Below are 26,128 nucleotides of genomic sequence, written 5' to 3' on the forward strand. Positions count from 1 at the left end.
GCTAATTTCGCCTTGCTAATAAATACTAAATCGCGATAGGCACTGAAAACGTTCATTCAATCAACAGTATTTTTTGTTGTCCCATAGCAAAAACAGGTCAGTGCGTCAGACTAAAAAAATCTATTTATGCCTAACGTCTTAGGCCAGAGACGAACTTGGATAATATTAGAGTATTTTGGGAATTTGTCAATCAAATTCTAATTTTTTCTAAGTTTTTTTTCTTCCTAGCCTATTCTCATTGGTTTTTTCGTAGCTCCACCTTATACAATATATATCCTAAGGATGGTAGATATTTGGTGACCTTCCAGGTAGGATTGCAATTCTTCTTTTCTTTTCTTTCGAGCATGTCCGATCCTAATAGGATCATATGGGCCTCCACAGAGTAGAGGTTTGTATTGACAGATTTTGTTTTTACGAGAAATCGATGTCAGCCACTTGCTCAACCTATTATGTCCATACTCTGGCTCATACACAAGTTGAAAAACAAGATGTGTACTTGCCAGACCCAGGATTCGAACTTGGGACCCACGGCGTTATAGTCCAACGCTTAAGCCGCGCGGCCACCGTGGGCGTTGCAATACCGAATGAAAATACCAATACCGGTATTTACAAATGAATACCGTGAAATATATTATGAAAAAACAGAAATCCATAAATAAAACTATAAAAATCTCTTTAAAATATTAAGAGCATACTTCAGTGAAACGGCAAATAATTTTCAATCGGAGAGCGAAAGTCGATCTGTGAACACGTCAATTTGTTTCGTAATGGCGACGGGGGTATTAATTCTTAAATCGTGTAAAGATGACTAAAAAACGTCACCCATTTACATGAAAAAGAAAACATGTCAATGAATATATTAGTTTTGTTACTAATAGAACAATAAACAGAACATTAAATGGACGCATGATGAATTTTTATGACAAATTATGTTTTGTTCTGCAGACGTCGTTTGCACAATCTTCGCGTCGCGTAGTCACGATCATTTTAGACCGTGCCCCAGCTGAAGTATTGCCTTAATATTTGAAGTAAAAATATCTAAATAGCTATATGAATTGCCTAGGGTCATAACTCACATATTACAAAAATCGAGTTTTGAGATCGCAAAAAAACACCCGAGTACTGTTTTTGTAATAATTAAAAGAGAAGTATTGAACTCCCTTGAAAATTAATGAGTGAGTAAGTCGATTAACATTTTTTTTTTAAATATTATATTATATTATAATACTCCTAAAGCAGCAGACACACAACACACTATGAAAAATAGAGCTCCCTGATTTGTTAAAATGGCCTTGATGACAGAAATCACATTATTCATTGAAAAATATGAGTTATGGACACCAACGTCGACTTTATCAACGATTTTCACATTTGATAGCCAACTTTTTTATTACCAAGTTTTTATTAGCTCGTATTCTTGTTTGTCCAATACAATTTTTTTCTTGTTCTTCCAAGATTTGTATTGGACTATTATTTACTATTATTTTTAGCTAACTTCCCGACTACCTAGACATTTGATTGTTTTAGAATATGTCAGAACACGATGACAATGCATTATTTTAATACTTTTAGCCATCTTTAAGCAGAATTGAATTCATTTTCAGTTAATTCTGTTTTTTATGGAAAGTTATTTTGGAAAAAAATCGTAAAAAGTAACTAACACTAGTGTACGTTGAATCTTGGAAATACATGGGTAAAATAAAGTAAGTACCTAAATAATATTGTAATATAGATAATAATGTGAAAGTATAATAGGTTTTTATTATTTATTTAAGAAAAGATAACATTCATAAAATTCGGCGTAGAAACAAGTGCCCGCGTGCACGTCCGTGGCACTGGCGGTTAGACGCCGTTTGCGTGCCAGAACGACAGTGGCGTCTAGCTAGATAAATAAACGAATTTATTATTTTTCTGGTGTTTTTACGATTGCGTAAGACAACAAAAAATGGCTATTTATTATCCGTGGCGATTTCCCTTGTGACGTGTGCAGGTACATACACTTCACTAAAATAATTTTGTACACATACTAATTGATTGTGATTGATAAAAAATATCAATCTTGAATGTTTCGGGGTTATGTTAACTCTTCCCGGGATTCATAGGTAATGAAAATTGTCCGGGATTGGATTCCCTAAGCACCACTATGGTAATAATTGTCGTATCCAGAAATTTTTACGAAAACAGTTCACCGCAGGACACTTATTCGTGCGCCGCAGTACGTGAAACATGAGTTCGTGTAACATTTAATCAAATCACGAGTTCTTCGTTGAACATTTCACCGTGGAGTATATTTGTACGTATACTACAACATGTGGGAAATTTTATGAGATGTCTTTACTAGGTTAGGTTAGGTTAGGGTTAATCTAATTGGAAAAGTACTATTCGCAAACTATCGCCGCATTTTGTAAGATACGTATAAATGTATTCCACGGTGAAATGTTCAACGAAAAACTCGTCATTTGATAAAATGTTATACGAACTCATGTTTCACGTACTGAAGCGCACGAATAAGTGTCCCACGATGAACTGGATACGTGCAACTTACATGTAACTAATAATTGTAATATCAGTGCCTCGGTCTGACTATAATAGTCGGCCTATAGGATTTCTTTTATATGTGAATTATTATCTATATTACGTAACATAAGCTATCCAATTTATACTTATGACATAACTGAAGTACCGTTCATTTCCTCGTGCCATAATAATAATTCAACTGGAAATCCTAAATTCTCCTACCTTCTCAAAAGCATCAAGCCAGTCACAGCTGCTCGTAACATAATGCTGTGTTGTCGTTATAGTTATGAGCTACGTTATTATAGTATATGCCTACCTATCGTAAATTATATAATGTACAGTTATGTAAAGATAAAATACGAGAGAGTCTAAAATTAGAAGGGGTGTAATTAACAATGTCTGCTCGCTACCCTTAAATTGGCAGGCGTTTTATGAATTTTGAAGCGATATTCCGAGTCTCAAATAAAATTTTAAAAATTCTACCAACGTTAATAGGTTTATTAACAGTCTATTAAAAGAAAATTGTGGGAAAACAAAAGCTGTCTAACTTTCCGGTTTTTAAATTTAGAACATTAATATTATTTTTTTGCTGTTTTTGTTTCTGTTTTGTTTGGTTGTTCATCATTTTCTACTGAGTAAGCTACTTTCACTAAGTTTTTATTAGCTCGTATTCTTGTTTGTCCAGTGGTTATTTATCCAGTACAAATCTCGCAATCGATTTTTAACTAACTTCCCGACTAGCTAGACATTTTAAACTTTTAGAATATATCAGAACACGATGCTAATGCATTCTTTTAATACTTTTAGCCATCTTTAAGCAGAATTGAATTCATTTTCAGTTAATTCTGTTTTGTATGTAAAGTTATTATTGTTGGTTGTTAAGTACAGGGCCCTAGCAACTAAATTATTAATATATACGTGCGTTACTATGGGAATCAATATGAAATGTCAAAATGACATTTCAGTATTCTATATTTATTCAGTATTTCTATCAAGCACAATAAAAAGTTTTTATTAATACATAGAATTGTCAAGTTTATATGATTCAACAGAAAATTTTAAAACGTGGTATATAAAAAGTTCTTTTTATCTTGTAATTATTTGTAATGAAAATGTAGCTGTTTGTTTCATTAATAAAAAAATAAAATAATATGTACAGAAATGTACATCATAATTAAGTTTTGGCTAGATTAACTGGAAAATTTCCCGACCAGTTTCAAGACTCTAGTTCACCTCTGATTATTAGTATCTTCTTACTATGCTACGGGAATATATTATCACATCAATCTGCTTCTGCCTTATATTACTTAACAATAGTGTTATTTCTTAATGCGACTCTGTAAGGTCCGGCAATTTTTTTCAATGGGCACTCGGCCAATTCTTTTTATAGGCCGACCGGATGTGAGTTTGCCGATAAAAGCAGCCTACGACCGCCATAACGTTGATTTTAGGCTTTGTTCTATCGTTCAAAAATAAGTCAGTTTGACATTTTCCGACTAGACCATAGATGATCTTCCCGTTCCTAATAGATTTCTATCGTAATTCGTCGATGGTATCAATACATTATAGCTGTTTTGCTTAATTATATAGATAGAAACATACTAGTGGCGAAGTGAATACTGCCTGCTGGACGGAAGAAAACAATAATCATAACAAAAGAAAAGAAAAACAATAACTTTTATATAAATTTTGCACTTAATTTCGCCTTATTTCATCTTAAGATACGATTAAAATTTTTCAAATTTAATTCAAATTTTATTTATTTTTACATTATAGTGAATATTACAAATTATTAATTTAATACGTTTACAACATGACATTTAGAAACAGAGAAATATTGTAACTACTGTTGGTAAACAGTAGAAAAGTGTAAATACAAAAAAATATTACAAGATAAAAATAACTTTTTATATACAACGTTTTTAAATTTTCTGTTGAATCATATAAACTTGACTTAATTAGCTTAAACGATCAAAAAAAATTGTACTTGATAGAAATACTGAATAAACATGGAATACTTAAATGTCATTTTGACATTTCATATTGATTTCCATAGTAACGCACGTATATATTAATAATTTAGTTGCTAGGACCCCAGTAGCCATCAATAATAGTGTTTTACTTTTTACCGATTTCTTCCGAAATAACTTTTCATACAAAACAGAATTAGAGTAAAAATGAATTCAATTCTACTTGAAGATGACTAAAAGTATTAGAAGAATGCATTGGCATCGTGTTCTGATATATTCTAAAAGTTTTAAATGTCTAGCTAGTCGGGAAGTTAGTTAAAATCGATTGCAAGATTTGTAGTGGATAAACAACCACCGGATAAACAAGAATACGACCTAATAAAACTTTGTAATATATATAAATTAGATACAAGGAAGTACCTACACCGAATGAGCTAAGCAGACCCTATTTTAAGATTTATAAAACAATACCCACCTATCTCATCCTAACGCAGATGGAATATGTCAATATCAGAAGTGATTTGCTTGAACATAGTTATCGCCCCCCCAATTGGCATTACCAGTGGCAGGTTGGTTCTAGACCTTGGGAAAATAAACAACTGATGCTCCCGATTTCTAAGATAGTTATCAGAGACACGCAGATCAATACTACCAAGAAGAGCAGAGTTCTCATTTTCACCGCGTATAATTCGGAAAAAATACGTGGCCAAATTCACTTAAATATTGTCTAGAGTTTAAGCTCCAGCTACAGTATGTAAGCATACTTAAGAGGAAGCAAGTTGGATAAAGCCACGGATAGTCTCCATACAACCGCAATTAAAGGAGTCTCAAAAATTTCTTTTGAACTCGCTGATGCGGGGCCCAAACAATCGACCCACTCTCAAGTCAGCTTATAACTAAACCTCACATACTCACGATTAGCAAACGTTCAACCGACAAAAATACTTACTTACTGTGTACATACTAAATTAACATATTTTAAAAGAACGTGAAACACACTATGCTGATGTAACGAATTGATTTGTCTTGGTATTGGAAATTTAAGGGTTGGGAATTTGAAATGGGACAAAACCGGTCCAGATCAATATTTAAATAAGTGGAACTAGTAGGTAGTACAGTGTTTTATTTTAATTAAAACAAAATTTATTGCATTAATTATTTTTTTACCATGTCCGATCCTAAGAAGGTCTTAATATTATTATTATTATTATTATTAAACTGGCGCTAGGGGCCGTTCAGGTCCATGGCCGACTGCACAACGTTTCTCCAGGCATCTCTGTCCAGCGCTCTCTCTTCCCAGTTGACTATCCCCAGCCTTTCCGCATCCCTTTGAATGTTGTCCGTCCATCTCCGTCGAGGGCGGCCAAGAGGTCGAGTGCCAGCTGGTGTGCCTTTGTAAATCCTATAGAGAGTTCTAGATCTTTCAGATCGTACAACGTGGCCCGCCCATCTGAGCCTTCTTGACCTCAGAATATTAGTGATTCTAGGTTGGTATCGGTCGAAGAGCTCAGCGTTTGTGCGGATGCGCCACCGGTGGTTCTCATTGACAGGTCCAAGTATTCTCCGGAGGATTCTGTTTTCAAACACTAGGTCTTAATAAGTAATATAAAAATATATGTTAAGTACAGAAGTGGCGAGGGGTAAGGGTAGACTGTTTTGATCTGACATAAAATAGTGCACATTAAACTTTGTCAGTCATAGGTACCTACTTAACTATATTCATTGAACTAAGAATTAAAATTACAAATGGTGATGGTTAGTTTTTTTAATTCATTAAGACCTGCGTAAATCAAACCAAAATAGATAAAATATTCGTCTATCTATATTATTATGTATGATTTTTAACAGTATAATTTTACATATAGATAGATGAATTGAACATACATAAGTTGAAAACACCTCAGACCCACCAGAAAAAAATATATTTGAAAAAAAAGAAACTCGACGGGTGTGAACCCGTATAACCATTGGTATTGTGCCAACTGTCCATTAACCAATTATGCTACGAGACTCCTATCTAATGACGAAAATTTAAACTAGTAGGTCATACATGAAATGCTTATCAAATTTCGTTATTATTGACTATCGATTTTTGTGTATTAAATCAAGGAATATTAATTACTTACCTATTATAATAAGAATGGTGCATTCTTAAATCTTGTGAATTATTCGTTGAATAAAAGAAATAGTTATTAGCAAGTTACATCATAAAAATATTGGAGAAATCCGTGACGTCGGTTAGTAATTGAAATAGTAGGCACCTACTTTGATTTAATAAATAAAAACCGATCACCAATTATTAGTATTGCTGATGAGCAGGTATTAAAGGCCAATAGTTAAAATTTGTCGTAATTAGTAATTTGTCACCTCGTAGCATAGTGGATAATGCGCGGACTGGGGCGTAAACCCAAGAGATGCAGGTTCGATTCCTGCCGGGTGTCTTACTTTTTTCAAAAAGATTTTTTCTATTGGTTGTAATATATTTTCTTAGAAGTGTTTTTCAAAATTATGTATGTTCATTAATTACCTACGTCGAGTTTCGTATTTTTTTCAAATATATATTTTTTGGTGGGTAACCAAGATTTTGTTTTTACGAAAAATGGATGTCAGCCACCTGCTCAACCTATTAGGTCCATACTCTGACTCATACCCAAATTGAAAAACAATATAACTGAGCAAATCTACTCCCTGATACCCGAAGTTCTTTCATGAATTATTAAATTATACAATACTAAATAATACCCAGTTGACGAATTTAAAATTAAATTTGCATTAATTATTAAATAAATAAATTAAAGTTATTTTCCTTTGAAAGTTTAAAGTTTTTATTAAATTCGCATTGTTTTTAGTGTTTTCGTTGCGGAGCGCTTAATCAAAAAAGTTTTTTATACTCTGCAAATAAAATTCTCGTATGACTTCTGCGAAACATAAAAATGACACATTGCAAGTGAGAAAATGCTTACGGTAGATGAAATATCAAATAAATTTCGGTATAGAAGTTCAACAATGAATAATATAGAATGTATTCTATAGTGACGAATGGTGCCTGTAAGATAAGTACCTACTTGTGAATATTAAAATATCGATAGCAAGACGAAAAATAGTTTAACTCATTAGTGGCACAGGTGTCCACATGGACACATTAATTTTGTTAATGGTGTGACATGAATTTTTATTTGTTTTAAAAATTGTTTATTTACATTTTTTATGTACCTGTAATATAACAGAAAATGAATAGTGAAAATAAAATTTTCATATCATTAAGTTTTGAGATAATAGCCGTGTCCATATGGACATGCGTGACACTTATGTTATCATTTTTTTTTTTGATTCTATGGTTTATTAGTAGAATTATTATAAAGTATGATAGTTTTCAATACACATTACACACAAGCTAATATTGCATTTTCTTCACTGCGTTCTGATTTCAGATCTCTCTTCTTCTTCTTCTTCTTCTTCTTCTTTCAAAAAATCGGTCACAGCATCGATTTTTTCTATTTTTTTTTGAATAAAATAATTTAACCCATTAAATCGTTTATCTGCTAGAACCATTGATTTTGATGTACATAGGTTTGAATATCCATCCTATCAAGATCCATCAGCGTTCTTATTTTCCACATTTTTCCCGTAAAATTGATATTTTGTGCAGCTAGGTGTTATTGCGTGTAGAATCTCCAGTTACAGTATAAAATATCATATTGGTCTATCTATGTTCTTGCATTCCTAGATTTCACTTGTATATCTGCTTTTAATCGTCTATGATTTAAATTATCGATTGTTCCACCACCATCCTCATCTGTTAAAACCACAGGATTTGGTCGGTGGTGAGATAAATAATAATATTATATATTCGTCGACATTATCATCATCACTTGCTTCATTAAGTGCATCCAATGCATTATTTACCAGCTCTTTCTTTAATCTTGGACATATCCCAGAAACTAAATAATTTGACAAAATGAGAATATTATATTTTATAAAAAATATAGTGATAACAAATCATAATTTAAATTTGTAGTGTTAAGTGGCACGCGTGTTCATATGGACAAGGGGGGACATGCTCGTCGAAGGTAAAAATTGAGTTTTTATTGTATTTACAAACCATGATCCTGGACACTCCTTAAACGTTGTAGATAATCTATTTATATAATTTTGAAGCCTTATTATTCTTTATAGTTATTTTAATCATTTTATGACTGCATAAAGTATTTTTGTTACATAAAATAGTATTCTTTTAAACCTCTCGCTCTAATGTTTTAGAATATGGTCATATTTCGGTACATAACTGTGTACGTTCAAACACGCGCGTTAACATAATTTTACTCCCTACTTTAATTATAGTTTGTCAATTTATGGCTACGGCCGTATGTTGTAGCTTAACCACTAGGGAATGACAAAAGAAATGGCGTATTTAAAAAAAACACTACCTTATTCTTAGGTCAATAATTATTATAAAGCAATCATTATTCATAAGATGTTTATCACACTTAAATGGTCAAGGACATAGCTTATAATGAGTATCTTTAGAATCATCTTCAAATGTGTTAATCTTGCCGATTTTTTGAATAATAAAATGCCTATTCTTGTCAAATTTGGGATCACAGAGATTATCAATATAATTTTTTATCGTGAATATTTTACAAAAATTATCTCGTAATACATTATACTAATGATTTTATAAATGCGTTTAAAAATTAATCAATGTAAAAAATCTTAACACCACTGCACAGTTATGTACCGAAATATGACTATATTCTAAAACATTAGAGCGAGAGGTTTAAAAGAATACTATTTTATATAACAAAAATAGTTTATGCAGTCATCATATGTTTAAAATAACTATAAAGGATAATAAGGCTTCAAAATTATATAAATAGATTATCTACAACGTTTAAGGAGTGTCCAGTATCATGGTTTGAAAATACAATAAAAACTCAATTTTGACCTTCGACGAGCATGTCCCCCCTTAAATGCAATAACACCACATAAACAAAAATAGTTTCATTACTAATTCTAATTACATATAATGAAACTGCACACGTTTATAATGCATTCAATGGCAGAAATATTATTCTTTGAAAAAATATAATCAGAAAACCACGGTTACCTTTAACATAAGTCCATCTTTTTGTGATTATAAAATAAATGGCCACTTTGACACTTGATATTAATTTTATTATGTCAGCTAGATCATTCAAATGACGAACAATTGAAGCAGTGTACTTATTTCAACTGACTAACGTTTATAAACCAAATTGTTATTTTAAAATAACAATTAAGCAAAGTAAACTGTACTACAATAATTGCGTGTCCATATGGACACGGGTGACACTAACGTGAGCAATTGGGTCTGGCACTAAAGAGTTAAAAAAAAAGATAAAACACTTCGCTGATACAGCTGAAACTCCGGGGATGCAGTTTTTAAGGGTGAAGATAGGCTGTTAAGATCCGCTATAAATAGTGTGCACATAACTTTGTCAGTTATACGTATTTGTTTTCATTGAATAAGACTACAATTTACATGTGGTGTTGGTTAGTTTTTAAAATTCAAATTAAATTTTTAAGTATTCTGAATATTCAATAATATATTGAGTAGAAAATAATTATTCCATTGTTTAGATTTTTATATTTTACTACATGAAATAGAACAATATATTAGAAAAGTGACTTGTTCATATTGTACAAGTGACATATTCACAGTCACTTTTTGCATATCATGGGGTTACGTTGCCAAAAGTCGGTAAGTCTCGATATCATTTGTTATGTAGTAATTGCAATTTTAAAATATGATAATATTTTTCTCTATAAAATCAGACATAATGCAAAATTATTTATGCTTTATGTGCTTGTTTCAGTGGCGAATGGTGGAGTTAGGCTGTTTGAAATCAGCCATAAATAGTGCACATTAAACTTTGTCATAAGTATTTGTTTTCATTGAAATAAGACTAATATTTACAAACTTAACGGTGTTGCTTAGTTTTTAAAATTCAATTAAACATTGCGAAACCATGTCATAATAAATAATACCTAGTCAAAAAATACTCGTCTATCTATAAAATATTTAAAATTATGCAATTAAATAATACTTAACTTTGTATATTTTATAGATAGAATTTGTATCTATTATAGTTAGGTTTAGGCAGGGCTTAATGAATTTAAAAAAAATAACCAACAATTAATACGTGTAATATGTATTTTTGCTGTTGTAATTCTTTTCTTTTTTCTAGTACTGTGGATAGTCCTCCTTCATATAATATTGAGTGTCTTTCAGCGCTTCCCTTTTGTTTAAATAATATTATGTGTATCTTGAGACCGAGAGTAGTGAAAGTTAATATTATTGGTCGAGGTCTTTCACATTTTTTTCCAATTCTCTTTACTTCTAAAAGTAAGATCATGTTAACGCGCGTGTTTGAACATGTACCTAACCGGAAAAAAAATCTTTTTTTTTAAAACGGTACATGTTCAAACACGCGCGTTAACATGATCTTACTCCCTAGTTCAGTTATAGTTTCTTAATTTATGGCTACTGCTGTATGTTGTAGCTTAACCACTGGGAAATGCCAAAAGAAATGGCGTATTTCTAAAAAAATACTACCTTATTCTTAGTTTAATAATTATTATAAAACAATCACTATTCGTAGGATGTTTATTACACTTTAATGGTCAAAGACATAGCGTATAATCAATATTTTTAGAATTATCTTCAAGTGTGTAAATCTTGCCCATTTTTTGAATAATAAAATGCCTTTATTCTTGTCAAGTTTGGGATCAGAGATATTATCGATATAATTTTTTGTCGTAAATATTTCAGTATAATAATGTCAAGATAAATTTTACTAATGGTTTTATAAATGCGTTTAAAAATTAATAAAGGTAAAAAATCCTAACACAACTTGACATGGACGTACTGAAATATGACTATATTCTTAAACATTGGAGCGAGAGGTTTAAAAGAGTACTATTTTATGTAATAAAAATACTTTATGCAGTCATCAACTGTTTAAAATAAATAAAAAGGATAGTAACGCTTCAAAATTATATAAATAAATTATCTACATTGTTTAAGGAATGTCCAGGATCATGCTTTTAAAATGCAATAAAAGCTCCATTTTGACATACGCTGAGCATGGCCCCCCTTAAGCTAGTCAAGTCAAGTCAAGTTTATATGATTCAACAGAAAATTTAAAAACGTTGTAATAAAAAAGTTCTTTTTATCTAGTAATTATTTCTGATAAATATGCATCTTATATGAAGGTAGATAATGATAATAAACTGACAAAATACATAATATGTAATATGTGTAATATTTAATAATTGGTTAAAAAATAATGTCACTCCAGTTCGCTATATAAAATGGATACTGGGAGGTATTCGATTTTTGAAAAGTAGCAAACTATTGTTTTGTTTATTGTTTCATTAAAAGAAACAATTGAACTAACATTTATTAATCTGACAATGATCTGACATATCATTACAATTTGATAGTTAATTATTATTAGTGCATTATAAATCATTATAATATTTTCGTAATTAGTTAGTGATAAAATAAATGCATTTATTTCATGTAAATACGTCTTATTGTCCACAACTGCCCTATTTTATGATTTAAACGATTTTCTAGAATAACAGTTATAATTTGTGACCATAGCCCCCGAATCTTGAAGCGGGCCCCAAAGCTAGAATCTTCGGCGGGCTCCCCTACCTATCGCTAAGGTTAGAGGCAGTGTGACGATCTACAGTTGAGTATTCCAAATAGTGTGCGAGGTAAAATTTAGTGATTTTTTGTATTGGATTTCACTTGTATTATTATAAAGTTGTAGAATATCGACAGACAATAATCGCAAATTGTATCGCACAAGCACATATTTAAAATGTTAGTATGATTGGAGTGAAATAGTGCCGCAGGCGACATTTTTTTTTACTATTAGTGCAATTTGTAATATGTGTTTATCTCACTTGGCTGGTTGATCCACCACACCGGGCCCCCAGGCCGGAGTCCTGTCAGCCCCCATGTTCAATCAAATTGCTTTGGATATCGATATATAACACTTACGTGAGAGTGAGTTTATGTGGACATTATATTTTTTTAGATACGGTATTTCAACCTTGTTCACTCGGTTTGATTCCGTGTATTTTTATTATTTGCTTACGTTATTTCGTGAACGCTTTGAATTTATAAATTGTCATGTCCAGTTTAAGTAAAATAAATATTGAATGAAATAAAAATCGTGGCTCAGTATATTAAATAATATTCTCCATACAGTTAAGTTGAAAGTTACGTGTGAAGTACGGTTACGTACGGTTGCATGACCCCACAAGGAGGGGGCTGGCAGAGCTCTAGCCTGGGGGCCCGGTGCGGCGGGTCGATCTGATAAGTGAGATAGACACACATCAAAAATTTTCCCTAATGCCATCAGACATCATTTTAATACGTCACATTAATAAAAAAAACTGTATATTAACAAATTACTTATATTATATTTTATTTTACCCACAGAAATACTCGAGAAAGTTAAGAAACCACCTCCCCTGATTCGACCATCGGTTTCGAAGGGTGCCGCTCCTCCCGATGCGATTCACATCATGAGACAATGCTGGACCGAGCAGCCGGAGATGAGGCCCGACTTTTGTCAAGTGCATGACCTATTTAGAAAGCTGAACCATGGAAGGTGAGAAAAAATATTGTTCTTGAAGTCATAGAAACTTCTATAATGTTTGAGACTTTCACGGTTGTTTTTTATCATTATAGATTTTTGAGTTTCCACCGTTTCTACTTCTTCCTTCTTTTCTCAACGTTTCGCGACGTTTGCATTCATACACCTACAATACACTTCATCGGAAAACATATTATCTCTTGATAATGGCCTCTGCAACGAGCCCGAAACGTCGACGAATGAAGGAATAAATAGACACGATGGAAACCTAAAAATCTATTATCAGAGAAACTTCGTTTCTTCTTATTGTGCCATCCCCTAGCGGAGGTCAGCCACCATCAAGGCAATCTTATCTTTGTCGTCTGCTACCCGGAACAGTTTTAGTGGAGCTGCACTCGTACCAATCACGGAGGTTCTTAAGCCACGAAATGCGGCGCCGTCCTCTGCTACGCTTACCGTTGATCTTTCCTTGAATGACAAGTTGGGGAATGCTGTACTTTTGTCCTCTCATAATGTGGCCGAGGTACTGTAGTTTCCTGGTTTTTATACTACGTAGAACTTCTCGGTCCTTCCTCATTCGATTGAGAACTTCAACATTTGTTACCCGGTCATTCCAAGGAATTTTGAGGATGCCTCTATACAGCCACATCTCGAAAGCTTCAAGTCTCCGTGACATCTCTTGGTTTAGTGTCCATAATTCCATTCCATCCCATAGAAAAGAATTGAGAGAACATAACAACATACTAAACTTCGTTTAGGCAAATAAATATGAATAAATAGTAATATATTTTAAGGCTTCCACCGCGTGTCCTAAGTCCTTTTTTCCTCAACGTTTCGGGCTCGTTAGAGAAACCATTCTCAAGAGATAATGAGTTTATGAAGTGTACTGTAAAATATTATATTAAACCAATATACTTCTTCATGTATCCGTGACAGCTTATTTGGTACACACCTGCCGAATCCAAGGGTTGCGAGTGTATTAAATTTCTATTTTTTGATTTATTGTGTATGTTGCCTAAGGTTACAATAAATAACAGTACCAACCCTATCCCTATTATAATTATCTTTAAGTCTTTGGATAACCCACTAGTTTCTCTATACTTGAATCACTCGATATGATATTACCGCATTGTAAGTATCTGTCAAAATATTATGAGAGTATCATTTGTTTTCTTTCATGACCCGATTTCAATAACTGATTTTTCAAATTTAGAATTTGCGTTTATGCGTGTATTTTATTATTATTACAACATTTGTATTAGCTCGTATTCTTGTTTGTGCAGTGGTTGTTTGTCCAGTACAAATCTTGCAATCAATTTTTAACTAATTTCCCGACTAGCTAGACATTTGAAACTTTTAAAATATAACAGAATACAATGCCAATGCATTTTTTTAATACTTGTTAGTCATCTTTAAGCAGAATTGAATTCATTTTCAGTTAATTCTATTTTGTATGGAAAGTTATTTCAGAAAAATCCGTAAAAAGTAAAAGACTATTGTTGATTGTTAAGAGGGTAGTTCTAGCAACTAAATTATTAATATATACGAGCGTTACTATGGAAATTAAAATGAAATGTCAAAATTACATTTCAGTATTCTATATTATTTTTTTGTTTTCTTGTTTTTTATTTACTTCATATCAAGTATAAGTTTGAGCATAATAATTCAACAGAAAATTTAAAAAAGTTGTATGTAAAAAGTTCTTTTCATCTTGTCATTATTTAATATATATTCATCCCATACACATTTTTATATGCTTTCTCTCGTGTGCTACAGATAATTCAAAACAAATATGAATAAGGTATTTTTTCTGATGCAGAAAGGTGAACTTCGTCGATACAATGTTTCAAATGCTGGAGAAGTACAGCAACAACTTGGAAGAGCTGATCAGAGAACGGACTGAGCAGTTGGACATGGAGAAGAAAAAGACAGAGCAGTTGCTGAACAGAATGCTTCCAAGGTAAACCGATTATTACTCCATGAGCTAGGATTTACTATAAAGCGAATAACATTTGGTAGTATAAACATTGAAACGAGCTGGTCACGTGTGATTTGTCAACGGTCCACGTGACGTGTGAATATATAAAATTAAGAATTCATTGAAAATATCTTAATCTATTGTCTAATAATTCATACCATGACTTGTCGTATATACCATCGTTTCATGTAGACGAATCAGAAGACAAACTGCGTCACTCATATTATGTATACTCAGACCCACCGTCCACCTGGACTAATTCATCAGATATATTCGACAATTCAAAACTTAAGAGATTCTTCAAGCATCCCGAAATTAATTGTGATATTCGACAGAAATAACTTATTTGACGTAGTATTTTTGAAATCATTTCTGCATGGTGATCTGTCAAATAGACACACATTCAACAAAACAGCACGAAAAAATAGTGATAAACGAGGTTTATTCGATAATTTTTCAAAAATATCTCTGTTTTTAGAAAAATACATTTTTTATAAATGGTTCTGGTCCATTTAGATACAAAAAATCATTATGCATTAGAAGGTCGATTTCGACAAAAACGGATATTCGACAAACCAATCCTATAGCGATGATATCACCACCGAGCCACGCTGAAACATACACGCGTGATTACCTTGAAATTCCGTCATCTTCCATGCGACCAAAACTTTCCACTTCTTCAGTACTTAGGTTCTCTCAAGGCAGGATGAAGGTTGGCCACAGTAAGCTCCTTCAGTTGGTCGCTTTAGGGCGCTAACACTGTTTCTTTGCTTTACCTTCCTGAAGGCTTCTCAAAACTACTAGTCTCTCCAAGTTAACTGGTCCGCACCGAACAACATGTCCAAAAAACTGCAGAATGCATCTCAGACATATTATTGTCGAGTGTTGTTCCTTCATCCGTAGTCTCTCGATGATTGACTGTTTCGTCCTGCGCTCTGTCAAATAAATATAAACTATTCAGCGCCAACACCATATTATTTCGAAGGCGTCAATAATTGCCTTCCGTTCCCTTGCCTTCAGGGTCCATGATTCGACACCGTACAAAAATATGGAGAACAATTATATTTTCACAAGAATCATTTTCGGGGCAATTGAAATTCCTCGAACCCTCCCTATAGTGGTAAGACGTGTCATCGCATTGACAGTCACAATGATGCCTTCAAGGGGAGAGGCACCTAGCGGAAAAATACGAAGCTTGCAATTTTCAGATATTTTTTCGGTAATTTACAATTTCAACTGTATTAATTAATAAATATGTATCTGAAAACATGGATTTGTCACAGGACCACATCTTATTATTACATTATATTTTATGGTCATACTTATTATTAATATTTAGTTTATTAAGTTTGTATTTTTTCTCGTTTAGATTTTTGACTAATTCATAGTTTTAATATTTTTTATATTTATTTTAAAAAACATCGATTTTTATAAAAATATAAATATATTTCTTTTTATTTAGGTATATGGTTCTGTGATAAATTCACATTTTATAACATCTTTTTTACAATTTTAAGTTTATCTTTGACTTGAAAAAAATATTTTTCTTTTTAATGTCTTCAGATACATAATTATTAATTAATACAGTTGAAATTGTAAATTATCAAAAAGCTGTCTCAAATTGCAAGCTTCGTATTTTCGCGCTAGGTGCCTCTGTAGGTATGCCTCTCACCCTTAAACTATTTTCAATTTTTTTTAAATCACACGACATTTTTTAAACGATTACATTTTAATTAATTAATGGTCGACTTTCAAGAAGCAACTAAGAGTCTCCCCCTGCAATGTCTTTCTCCGTTTTGTAATTTTTCACTCTGTCTGTTTCTTTACTGTCTCCATTTACCCTGTGCTTTGTTTCAAAGCCCTCATTTATAATTTGTCACAGTGTCGCAGCGTCTCCCCTGACACTGCCATACATTGAAAAATATTTAGTTTATTTTTTTAAATATTTACTTTTTTTATTCAACGAATAATTCACAAACGCGGCGCCTCCAAGAATCCCTGTCGCTCGTTCCAAGTCAAACCAGCATCCCGTAACTCCGTCGTATACACTATGTTGATAGTATTTAGAGGCCTTCCAGGACGCCGGAATCATGTCAACTTGAAGAATAGGCAAGCCATGTTGAGGTTCTCTACTGGCATCCGCAGCACATGGCCGAGCCAGGTCCAACGTCGCCTCTTCACTTTCAGAGTGATGAGAGGCTGCTTGGTGCGTTCTTTTATCTCCTCGTCGCTCCTAAAGTCATACCACCGCACACCCAGTATTCGTCGCAAACATCTGTTTTCGAAGCTCAGTATACGGTTGCTCTGAGCCTTCGTAAGGTGCCATGATTCGCTACCGTAAAACAGCACCGTCACAATGCAAGCGTCAAATAGGCGGCATTTGGTTTTGACCGAGTACAATCGTGAGTCTCAGAGATTCCGCATCGAGTTGAATGTTGCTCCAGCCATTCCCATTCGGATAGCGAGCTCTTTTTGCAAATTCTAATTACTACTACTAATAATAGTACTTTGATTTTAAATACAAAAACCGATAGCCAATAATAGTAGTTCAATTTAGAAGGCGCTTCAGCGAGTACTATAAGAGCCATCTAGTTAAAATTTGTCGTAATTAAATATTGTGCCTTTAGCATAGTGGTCTATGTGCGTGGGCGCGAAACCCGAGTGATGCAGGTTCGATTCTTACGGGGTGGGGTGTTTTACTTTTTTCAAAAAGTTTTTTTTCTATTGGTTATAATGTATTTTCTCAGAATTATTTTCAAAATTATTTACCAACACCGACAGAACTGTCTGCCTTCAGCAGACGGCCCCTCTAGAGTACAGAAAGACCGGATCATTGCCCTCCAGTATATTAGTCAGCTGATCTTGAATAAGTATGTCACCATCCTGCTAGCTACCATTCAAATACAATGAAAATATTCACTGATTATAATAATATTAAGTAAAAAGTATTAATTGTATTAATATTAAAATCTGTCGACCTTAAAGGGTTAAAGACGTGGTTAATATTATTATAATTAATGAATATTTTCATTGTATTTGAATGGCAGCTAGCAGGATGGTCACTTACTTATTCAAGATCAGCTGACTAATATATACTGGAGGGCGATGATCCGGTCTTTTCGTACTCTAGAGGAGTTCTGTCGGTGTTGGTACCCATATGTTCAATAATTAGAATGTTACATTCTTAAATTTATTTTATTAGTGAAAACTTAAAAAAAAAATCATTCTGTATTAAACCCATTGGGGGTTGGACGAATTGCTATCAATTATTCTTATGCGCTTAAAACGATATTAGGATACTAGTTTTGCGTACTCCAAATGAGCGTACATTTTCTCTTCTTTTTATAAAAAAAAAACCCTTAACTAAGTCAATGGTGCTGAAAGATCTGTCCACTCGAGAATCATGTTAGATTATACGCCAATAAAATCCGACCGGCTGGGGTGAATCACTCCTAAATGCACACCATTCTTCAACGTGACCTCTTTTTCAATTTTATTTTATTTTATCTGGAAACGGTTAACCCTGTGTGAGGGTGGGGGATGATTTAGGTTAGTGACATCAACGAATTAATTTTCTGGATTTGAAAGTGACTGATATAATTATATCGGTACTGTTCGGTTTTACGGAATACAGCGGAAAACACATTTTGAAAATAGCCGATAAACTGGATTATTTGTTAAGTTAACCTAACCAAACCTAACCTAACCTAAACTAACCCAAACTAACAAATAATCCAGTATATCGAGTATTTTCAAAATACGTTTTCCGCTGTATTCCGTATAACCGAACAGTACCATTATATCGTATTGGAAATTCCAGTCTCCACTCCATAAACCAGTGGCGAAGGATGGAGGCAGGCTGTTAAGATCCGACATAAATAGTGCACACTAAACTTTATCAGTCAAATGTATTTATTTTTATTGGACTAAGCCTACAATGTGACGATAGTGTTGTATATTTTTTTTACATTCAATTAAACCCTGCGTAATCGAAGCCATTTCAGATAATAGTAAAAAAATATTCGTTTATCTCTAAAATGTCTAATATTATGACCTTAAAACATACCTACTTTTAGATTTTTTATAGATAGAAGAATAATTTATATAAATTATGGATTGATATAGGCAGGGCTTAATAAATATTAAAAAAACTAACCAACACCATCTGTATTATGTATTCTTAATTCAACAAAAACAAATAAGTATGACTGAAAAAGTATGCACCATTTCGGTTGGATCGCCCATAGCTTACCTAAGCTATTATGGTTCGGTTTAAGCAGGGTTTAATTGATTTTTAAAAACTAACCAATACCATCTGTAGATTATTGTATTCTTAGTTCAATGAAAACAAATAAATATGATTGAAAAAGTTTAGCGTGCACTATTTTTGTCGAATCATAACAGCCTACCTCCACCCTTCGCCACTGCCATAAACTAATTTTCTTTGTCAAAATAAACTGTATATTTTAACTGTTTTTCTCTGAGGCTGGCGATTAATGGTAGTGTGGTGTGATGGGAGAGTAGGATGCTATGCATGATGCTGAGGAGTGGCGAACGGTTCCTATTAAAGGAATGTAAACTGTGGTAGACAATAATTGGAAAAAAAGTCCTAAAACCAGAGAAGGACAAGGACCAAGTGGGGGTGTTGGGGTGCAAAATATCCGAGTAATAGGATTCAGAGGGCAGCAAAAGTTTGAAAAAATACATTTTTAAATAATTTTAGGAAAATATTGTTTTATTCAACTACATACACCGAATCTTATGATAATCGTCTTCTTTGTCAAAAAAGGCATTCTCATTTTTGTATATGACAATGTTTTTTTTTCAAATTTAAATTTATTTACTTTACATTGAAATGACACATTATAATTTCAAAGCGCTCACGACATGGCAAACTAAATGTTTACAATTTTCAAATAAATATACAGGGTAGGTAATATGAGTAAAATACATGGAAGCACACACAGTGAACTAGGTTGATATACCCTATTTTAAAAACCTATAAAACAACGTCCACCTAAATTCACCCTCACGTAAGTGGAATATATCAATATCCGAAGCAATTTGATTACATATAGTTATTGCCCTCCTAATTGGCATTACTAATAGCAATTTAGTTCTGCACCTTGGGAGAACAAACAACGGATTCCGATTTATAAGATAATTATCAAAGACACACAAGCCAATACTACCAAGAATGCCAAAGATTTCATCTACGCCAAGTATAAGTGGTAAAAAATATGTAGCTAAATAAAGATTCCTTCTAAATTTTAAGCTACTGTATGTAAGCATACCTAAGAGAAAGTCAGTCAGATAGAGCCACGGATAATATACCCATACAGCCAAAAATAAAGGACTCTAAAAATAATTCTGCACCCTCTTTAACATATGGCCGTATTTCAACTGATGCGGGGCCCAGACAATAGACCCACTCTCAAGTCTGCTTCTAACTAAGGAGTTATATAGAATTTTAAAACCCAACACAAACATGGACCCCTCCAAATCAACCCTTCTATTTTATTCGGATATACTAATATTTTTGTAACTTGACTGTATAATGTTAAAACTCCATTTATAGGCTGGCCTACGTTGAGGACTTTTCCGTGCGTCTCACGAATTGAACACAGTGCATGCGTCGTCTACGCTCAAATCGGTTTCAAAATGGCCGTTAATTTGTGATGAAAGTACTAGCGCACTGCGATCCGACTGCCTTGAATTTCTGTTCAACACGCCCAGCAACTTCGTATTTTTTCGGGAAGGTTCGAGTTGTTCGTGGAGTTGCTAGTCGATTAATATATTTATTTTTGATAGTCAAAGTTGAGATTTTGACCATATTGGTAAATTAAATAGAATACGAATATTTTTTTTTGCAAAATGTCGTCTGAGCTGATAATGAGTTTTATTGACGAATATAGGGCACATTGCGCTTTATGGGATATAACGCATAAAGACTGAGCAAGATTTGGTTTGTCGATTTTAGGGGTGAAAACTAAAATTAAAAGCTTGAAGTCATATGTTTCTAAGGAGTACCGCAAAATTTTATCAATGTTATTTGTAAATATAAAAAAATTATATTAACAATGGGAAAAAAATGCCAATCCCGGGATTGTCAAATTGTAATCCCGAAATCCCGGGATCAGAATTTTGGCTCGGGATTGGATTCCCAAATTGTAACAATGAGTAAAAAAAATAACTAATATAATTTGTAAATGTTATTCCAAATCTTACTGTTTGCTTTTTACTTTTTGCACTAGTTTCCCAAGTACGCTCCATGGTAACGCTGTATTACCGAGAATAATTTTGTTCATCACCTGCGAATGTATTATTTATATGACTTACGAAGTGAAAGCTGTGATGAACGAAATGAATGTAGACAGCTAAACGGATTCCTCTCCTCGGCGCATGCACAAAACTTCTCGGTGTAAAACCAGAATTTAAAAGTTGAAGTGAAAATGGATGATGAATTGACTAAATGTGGACTTAAATACAGCGTTTTCTAATTCTATAGTAATTCATTTACAATTACATGGTCAACGTAATTTAATGTTCTTAAAATAATGATTCTATTACTGACAGCTATAGCACCGGGTATCTTTAAATTCATAATCCTTGCAACATCATAATAGCGGATCTAATTGTACGTAAAATCACCCGAATATGAAAATTTCCCCCGCGTAAATTACCATTAGAGGAGGCAATTATGGAACACTTTGGAAATGGCGCGAAGTCCCGCAGGCCGTATTGCGATGCGGGTACATAATAAAGGCTATTCATGAACTCTCGCGTTTATAATACCTACTCACTTATCTAATTTTGGCGCGTTTGCCTGGTTGGTTATTCTAGACCAGGGATAGTCAACCTTTTTATACCTACCGCCCACTTTTGTATCTCTGTTAGTAGTAAAATTTTCTAACCGCCCACCGGTTTCACAGTAATGGAGATTTATAAAGTAGGAAAGTACTTTACTTTATAAAATTTATAAAGCAGAGTTACAGCAAGACAAGTCAAAGCATATTATAAAAAAAAAAATACTTACCAAATACTTTATGTCAGACTTTCGCTAAGTTTGGCGGAATAAATCTTTATAAAACAACTTACTGTAGTCAAAATCTATCTTTTTTATTTATAATTTGCATATATAGTAGCATGAAGGCTGATGAAATTACATTATTTTAATTAATTAAATTATTACTTTGATCCATGAGGCTGATGCTACGACACTAAATACCTACTGGATATCTGGCTCAAATTTTATGAGGAATAAACGAAGGCTTCCTCTTTCGGAAATATTCAGGCGGTTTCTTTCTTTAGTCATAATATTATAAACATCACTAAAGCTTGGTTCCACAAGATATGAGTTAGGGAAAGGTACCAATAAACTGAATATCATTTTCCACATATTTGGATATAAGACAGGCATTTTTTTTTATTTTGCCATAGGTTTTCATATCCACCACTATCGAATTTATGATTACTTTCTTCATCATATTTCATTTCTAAAACCCCTACCGCCCACCATGACAGCTGGAATACCCACTAGTGGGCGGTAGGGACCAGGTTGACTTCCCTGTCTAGACTCTAGAGCAGTGGCGAAGGGTGGAGGTAGGCTGTTAAGATCCGCCATAAATAGTGCACACTAAACTTTGACAGTTATACGTATTTGTTTTCATTGAAATAAGACTACACTTAGGTGTCGGTTAGTTTTTAAAATGCAATTAAACCATGCAAAAACAAAGCCATAATGAATAATAGTCGAAAAATACTCGTCTATGTATAAAATATCTAAAATTATACAATTAAATCATACATAACTTTGGATATTTTATAGATAAAATAATATTTTTTATCCATTAGAGTTTGGTTAGGGAGGGTTCAATGAATTTTAAAAAAATGAACCAACAATATTATGTGTAATATGTATTCTTAATCCAACGAAAACAAATAAGTATGAATGAAAAAGTTTGCACAATTTTGTCGTATCGCCCAAAGTATACCAAGACTATTTATTATGCTTTAAGAGCGGAATGCAGAAACATTTGTCATAACTAAAATTTCCTTAGCAGAAAACACTATGCAGAAACACTGTCCTTAGTTAAGATCATTTCTATTGAAAATAATACCATATTTAAAAATTCTCGTTAGGTAAATTAGGTAAATTATTTTATAATTGTTAAACGATGACAAAAATATGACAACTGCATTTTATAAATGCAATAACTATAAATACATATTAATATTTAATTATAATACTCTTATGTTTCCGTTAAAAGTCATTATACGTGATTCCACAGGCACTACAAGATTTTTTTTTAACATGGTAACACTAGCGTCTATTGTCATTCTTTATCTGGTATTTTGTATTTCTGCGGGCTGGCGTATAAAAATAAAATAATATTCTGCAAGTACATGCCAAACGAATTAACACTATCAATATCCATATTGAGATACATTGTTAAATGAATTTGAGTGTATAGACTGTGTTATAGACATGCGAATTTATTTTGACAGCAGCTGTCAGTGGTAAATGGTAATACAGAAGGGGGCGTGTTCATAACAAAAGTTGTTTATGGTTAAGGATTCCTTAACTCTATACTCAGGATTGTCTATAGTTAAGTCATGCTTTTCGGCGACTTATCCTTAGGAACGAAATCTTAGATTGTGCATTCCGCTCTAAAAATATATAATTTTGAAAAACACTTCTGAGAAAATATATTATATCCAATAGAAAAAATCTTTTTGAAAAAAGTAAGACACCCCATGTAAAGTAAGACACTGCATTGTAAGCATCTGTCAAACTATTATGAGACTATCATTTGATTTCTTTCACGACCCGATTAAAATAAACGTACCTGTATTCTTAGTATTTTTCTTGTCTCGTTCTCTATTACAAATTTTCATATATCGTCACCTTAGTATTAAGACCTCGTAAGTCCGACAGCATAAATCACATCAAAACCTTGATTCTCTAGACTAGTGTGCTGTCCATCTATCGACAATTTTTAAAAACTCGTAGGTCTCGGTTTCAAACATGGAATTAAAATCTCGTATTTCGCAACCAGTGTTAGCAGATTCATCGATTAGATAGGTGTTTTAAATATTGTTTTTCTTACGTTTTTTTCCTTTCCCTCAACATTCTTCTCAAACATACTTACGAGGTTTTAATAGTAAGGTTACAATATATTGTTCTATCATGTGTTACAGATGAAAGGAAGAAATTGAAAAATATGAAAAAAGGTTACTTACTAAAACTAACAAAATCTTTAATAGTTACGTGGCTGAGAAGCTGAAACTCGGTATGCCGGTGGACCCTGAAGAGTTCTCCGAAGTCAGCATCTACTTCTCAGACATCGTCGGCTTCACATCCATATCCGCGCACTGCACTCCTTTCCAAGTCGTGGACCTCCTGAACGATCTCTACACCTGCTTCGATGCCACCATTAACGCGTACAATGTATATAAGGTAACAGAGATCACTAAATTAATTAATTGATTTATTTTATAGAAAAGAGCAAAGGCATCAAAACCAAGACTAAAAATTAAATAAAACACATAAAAATTGTGGTAATGGCCATAGTATTGGCTTTATTAAAAGACAATTTTAAGCCATTAATGTTTAAATATGATTTCGGGCATATGGACTTGTTCGATCACTTTTTTGAGCAGCTGTGGCCGTATATCGGCAATTTTATTGATTATGGCGCGCGCTGTGTGGCGTGTTGCGCCGTCTTGTTGTAACCACAGCTCTTCCACATTAATACCATTCAATTGGGGAACGAAAAAGTCAGTAATCATGGATCTATAATAGCACTCTTCTTTGACTATAACGTTTTGGCTAGCATCATTTTTGTCAGATAAGTTTCGCGAACTAAACCACGATTTTCGAAATAAATTTTCAGAATTTGCACGTGTTGTTCTGGCGAAGTCTATTCATGGTGAAATGGCAAACTAAACTGAACACAAATCACCTGTCAGCTGTCAAAATTGCTGACGCTGGAAAAAGTGTTGCCAATTCGAAAAACAAATCTTTAAAAAACACCACAGAACAGATTAATAAATATAGTTCTGATAGGCTATACCCCTTTACACTATATTTTGAAGCAGAGCTTTGTATGCGTGAGTGTCCTACAAAACATTGTAGACGTGAAATAGTGTGTGTTGCAACCTTGAAGGTTAAATACACGAATATTGAATGAGGGTCAGCCTATAAACCGAGAGCAGTTGTCAGAACGAGGTTAGAATGACGTATTCTTGACACGTGTTTAAGTTTATCCTATATTCTTCCACACTCGAGATCGGTTGCCTTATCTTATCTTAAACTGAATTATTATATCATCAGGTGGAGACTATAGGCGACGCGTACATGGTGGTCGGTGGTCTTCCAATCAGAGTGCCAGACCACGCCGAGCAAGTGGCGACGATGGCCCTGGACCTCCTCCATCAGAGCGGCAGATTCAAAATCAGACACCTGCCAAGAACACCACTTCATTTGAGGATAGGATTGCATACAGGTGAGTCTTTTAAGAGTTTTATTCCAGAAATTATGACTGAAAATCTAGACCCACTTCAAATTCTTACGACCTAAATGTACGTGTATTGACACTATATTATTTTAATGTATTATAATGGGAGTATTTTGTATTAAGAGAAACAAGATCTTTATGGCTAAGGTTATGTTTTCGGCAACGGAAATAGTATTAATAGGAAATAGTATTAATAGGTAATAGGAAATAGTATTAATATAGTATTAGAAATAGTATTCTTTTAAACCTTTCGCTCTAATGTTTTAGAATATAGTCATATTTCGGTACATAACTGTGCAGTGGTGTTAAGATTTTTCACGTTTATTAATTTTTCAACGCATTTATAAAACCATTAGTATAATTTATGATGAGATAATTTTAGTAAAATATTTACGATAAAAAATTATATTGTTAATCTCTGTGATCCCAAATTTGACAAGAATTAGGCATTTTATTATTCTAAAAATGGGCAAGATTAACACATTTAAA

The 26,128-nt window shown here is 33.1% G+C and overlaps 1 protein-coding gene across 1 annotated transcript in view; it reads left to right on the plus strand.

Moving 5' to 3' along the window:
* Positions 1 to 26,128, plus strand: part of LOC147069256 (retinal guanylyl cyclase 2) — a 141,271-nt gene that overhangs the window by 54,258 nt on the left and 60,885 nt on the right. Inside the window, exons 8-11 of the mRNA XM_085951644.1 lie at positions 12,985 to 13,156; positions 14,961 to 15,101; positions 24,387 to 24,579; positions 25,456 to 25,627. Coding sequence (XP_085807770.1) covers positions 12,985 to 13,156; positions 14,961 to 15,101; positions 24,387 to 24,579; positions 25,456 to 25,627 — 678 coding nt within the window. The remainder of the gene's footprint in view (positions 1 to 12,984; positions 13,157 to 14,960; positions 15,102 to 24,386; positions 24,580 to 25,455; positions 25,628 to 26,128) is intronic.

This window comes from Rhyacophila brunnea, unplaced genomic scaffold (genome assembly GCF_057557595.1).
Source record: "Rhyacophila brunnea isolate RB1 unplaced genomic scaffold, BYU_Rbru_1.0 scaffold_24, whole genome shotgun sequence".
Taxonomy (NCBI): Eukaryota; Metazoa; Arthropoda; class Insecta; order Trichoptera; family Rhyacophilidae; genus Rhyacophila; species Rhyacophila brunnea.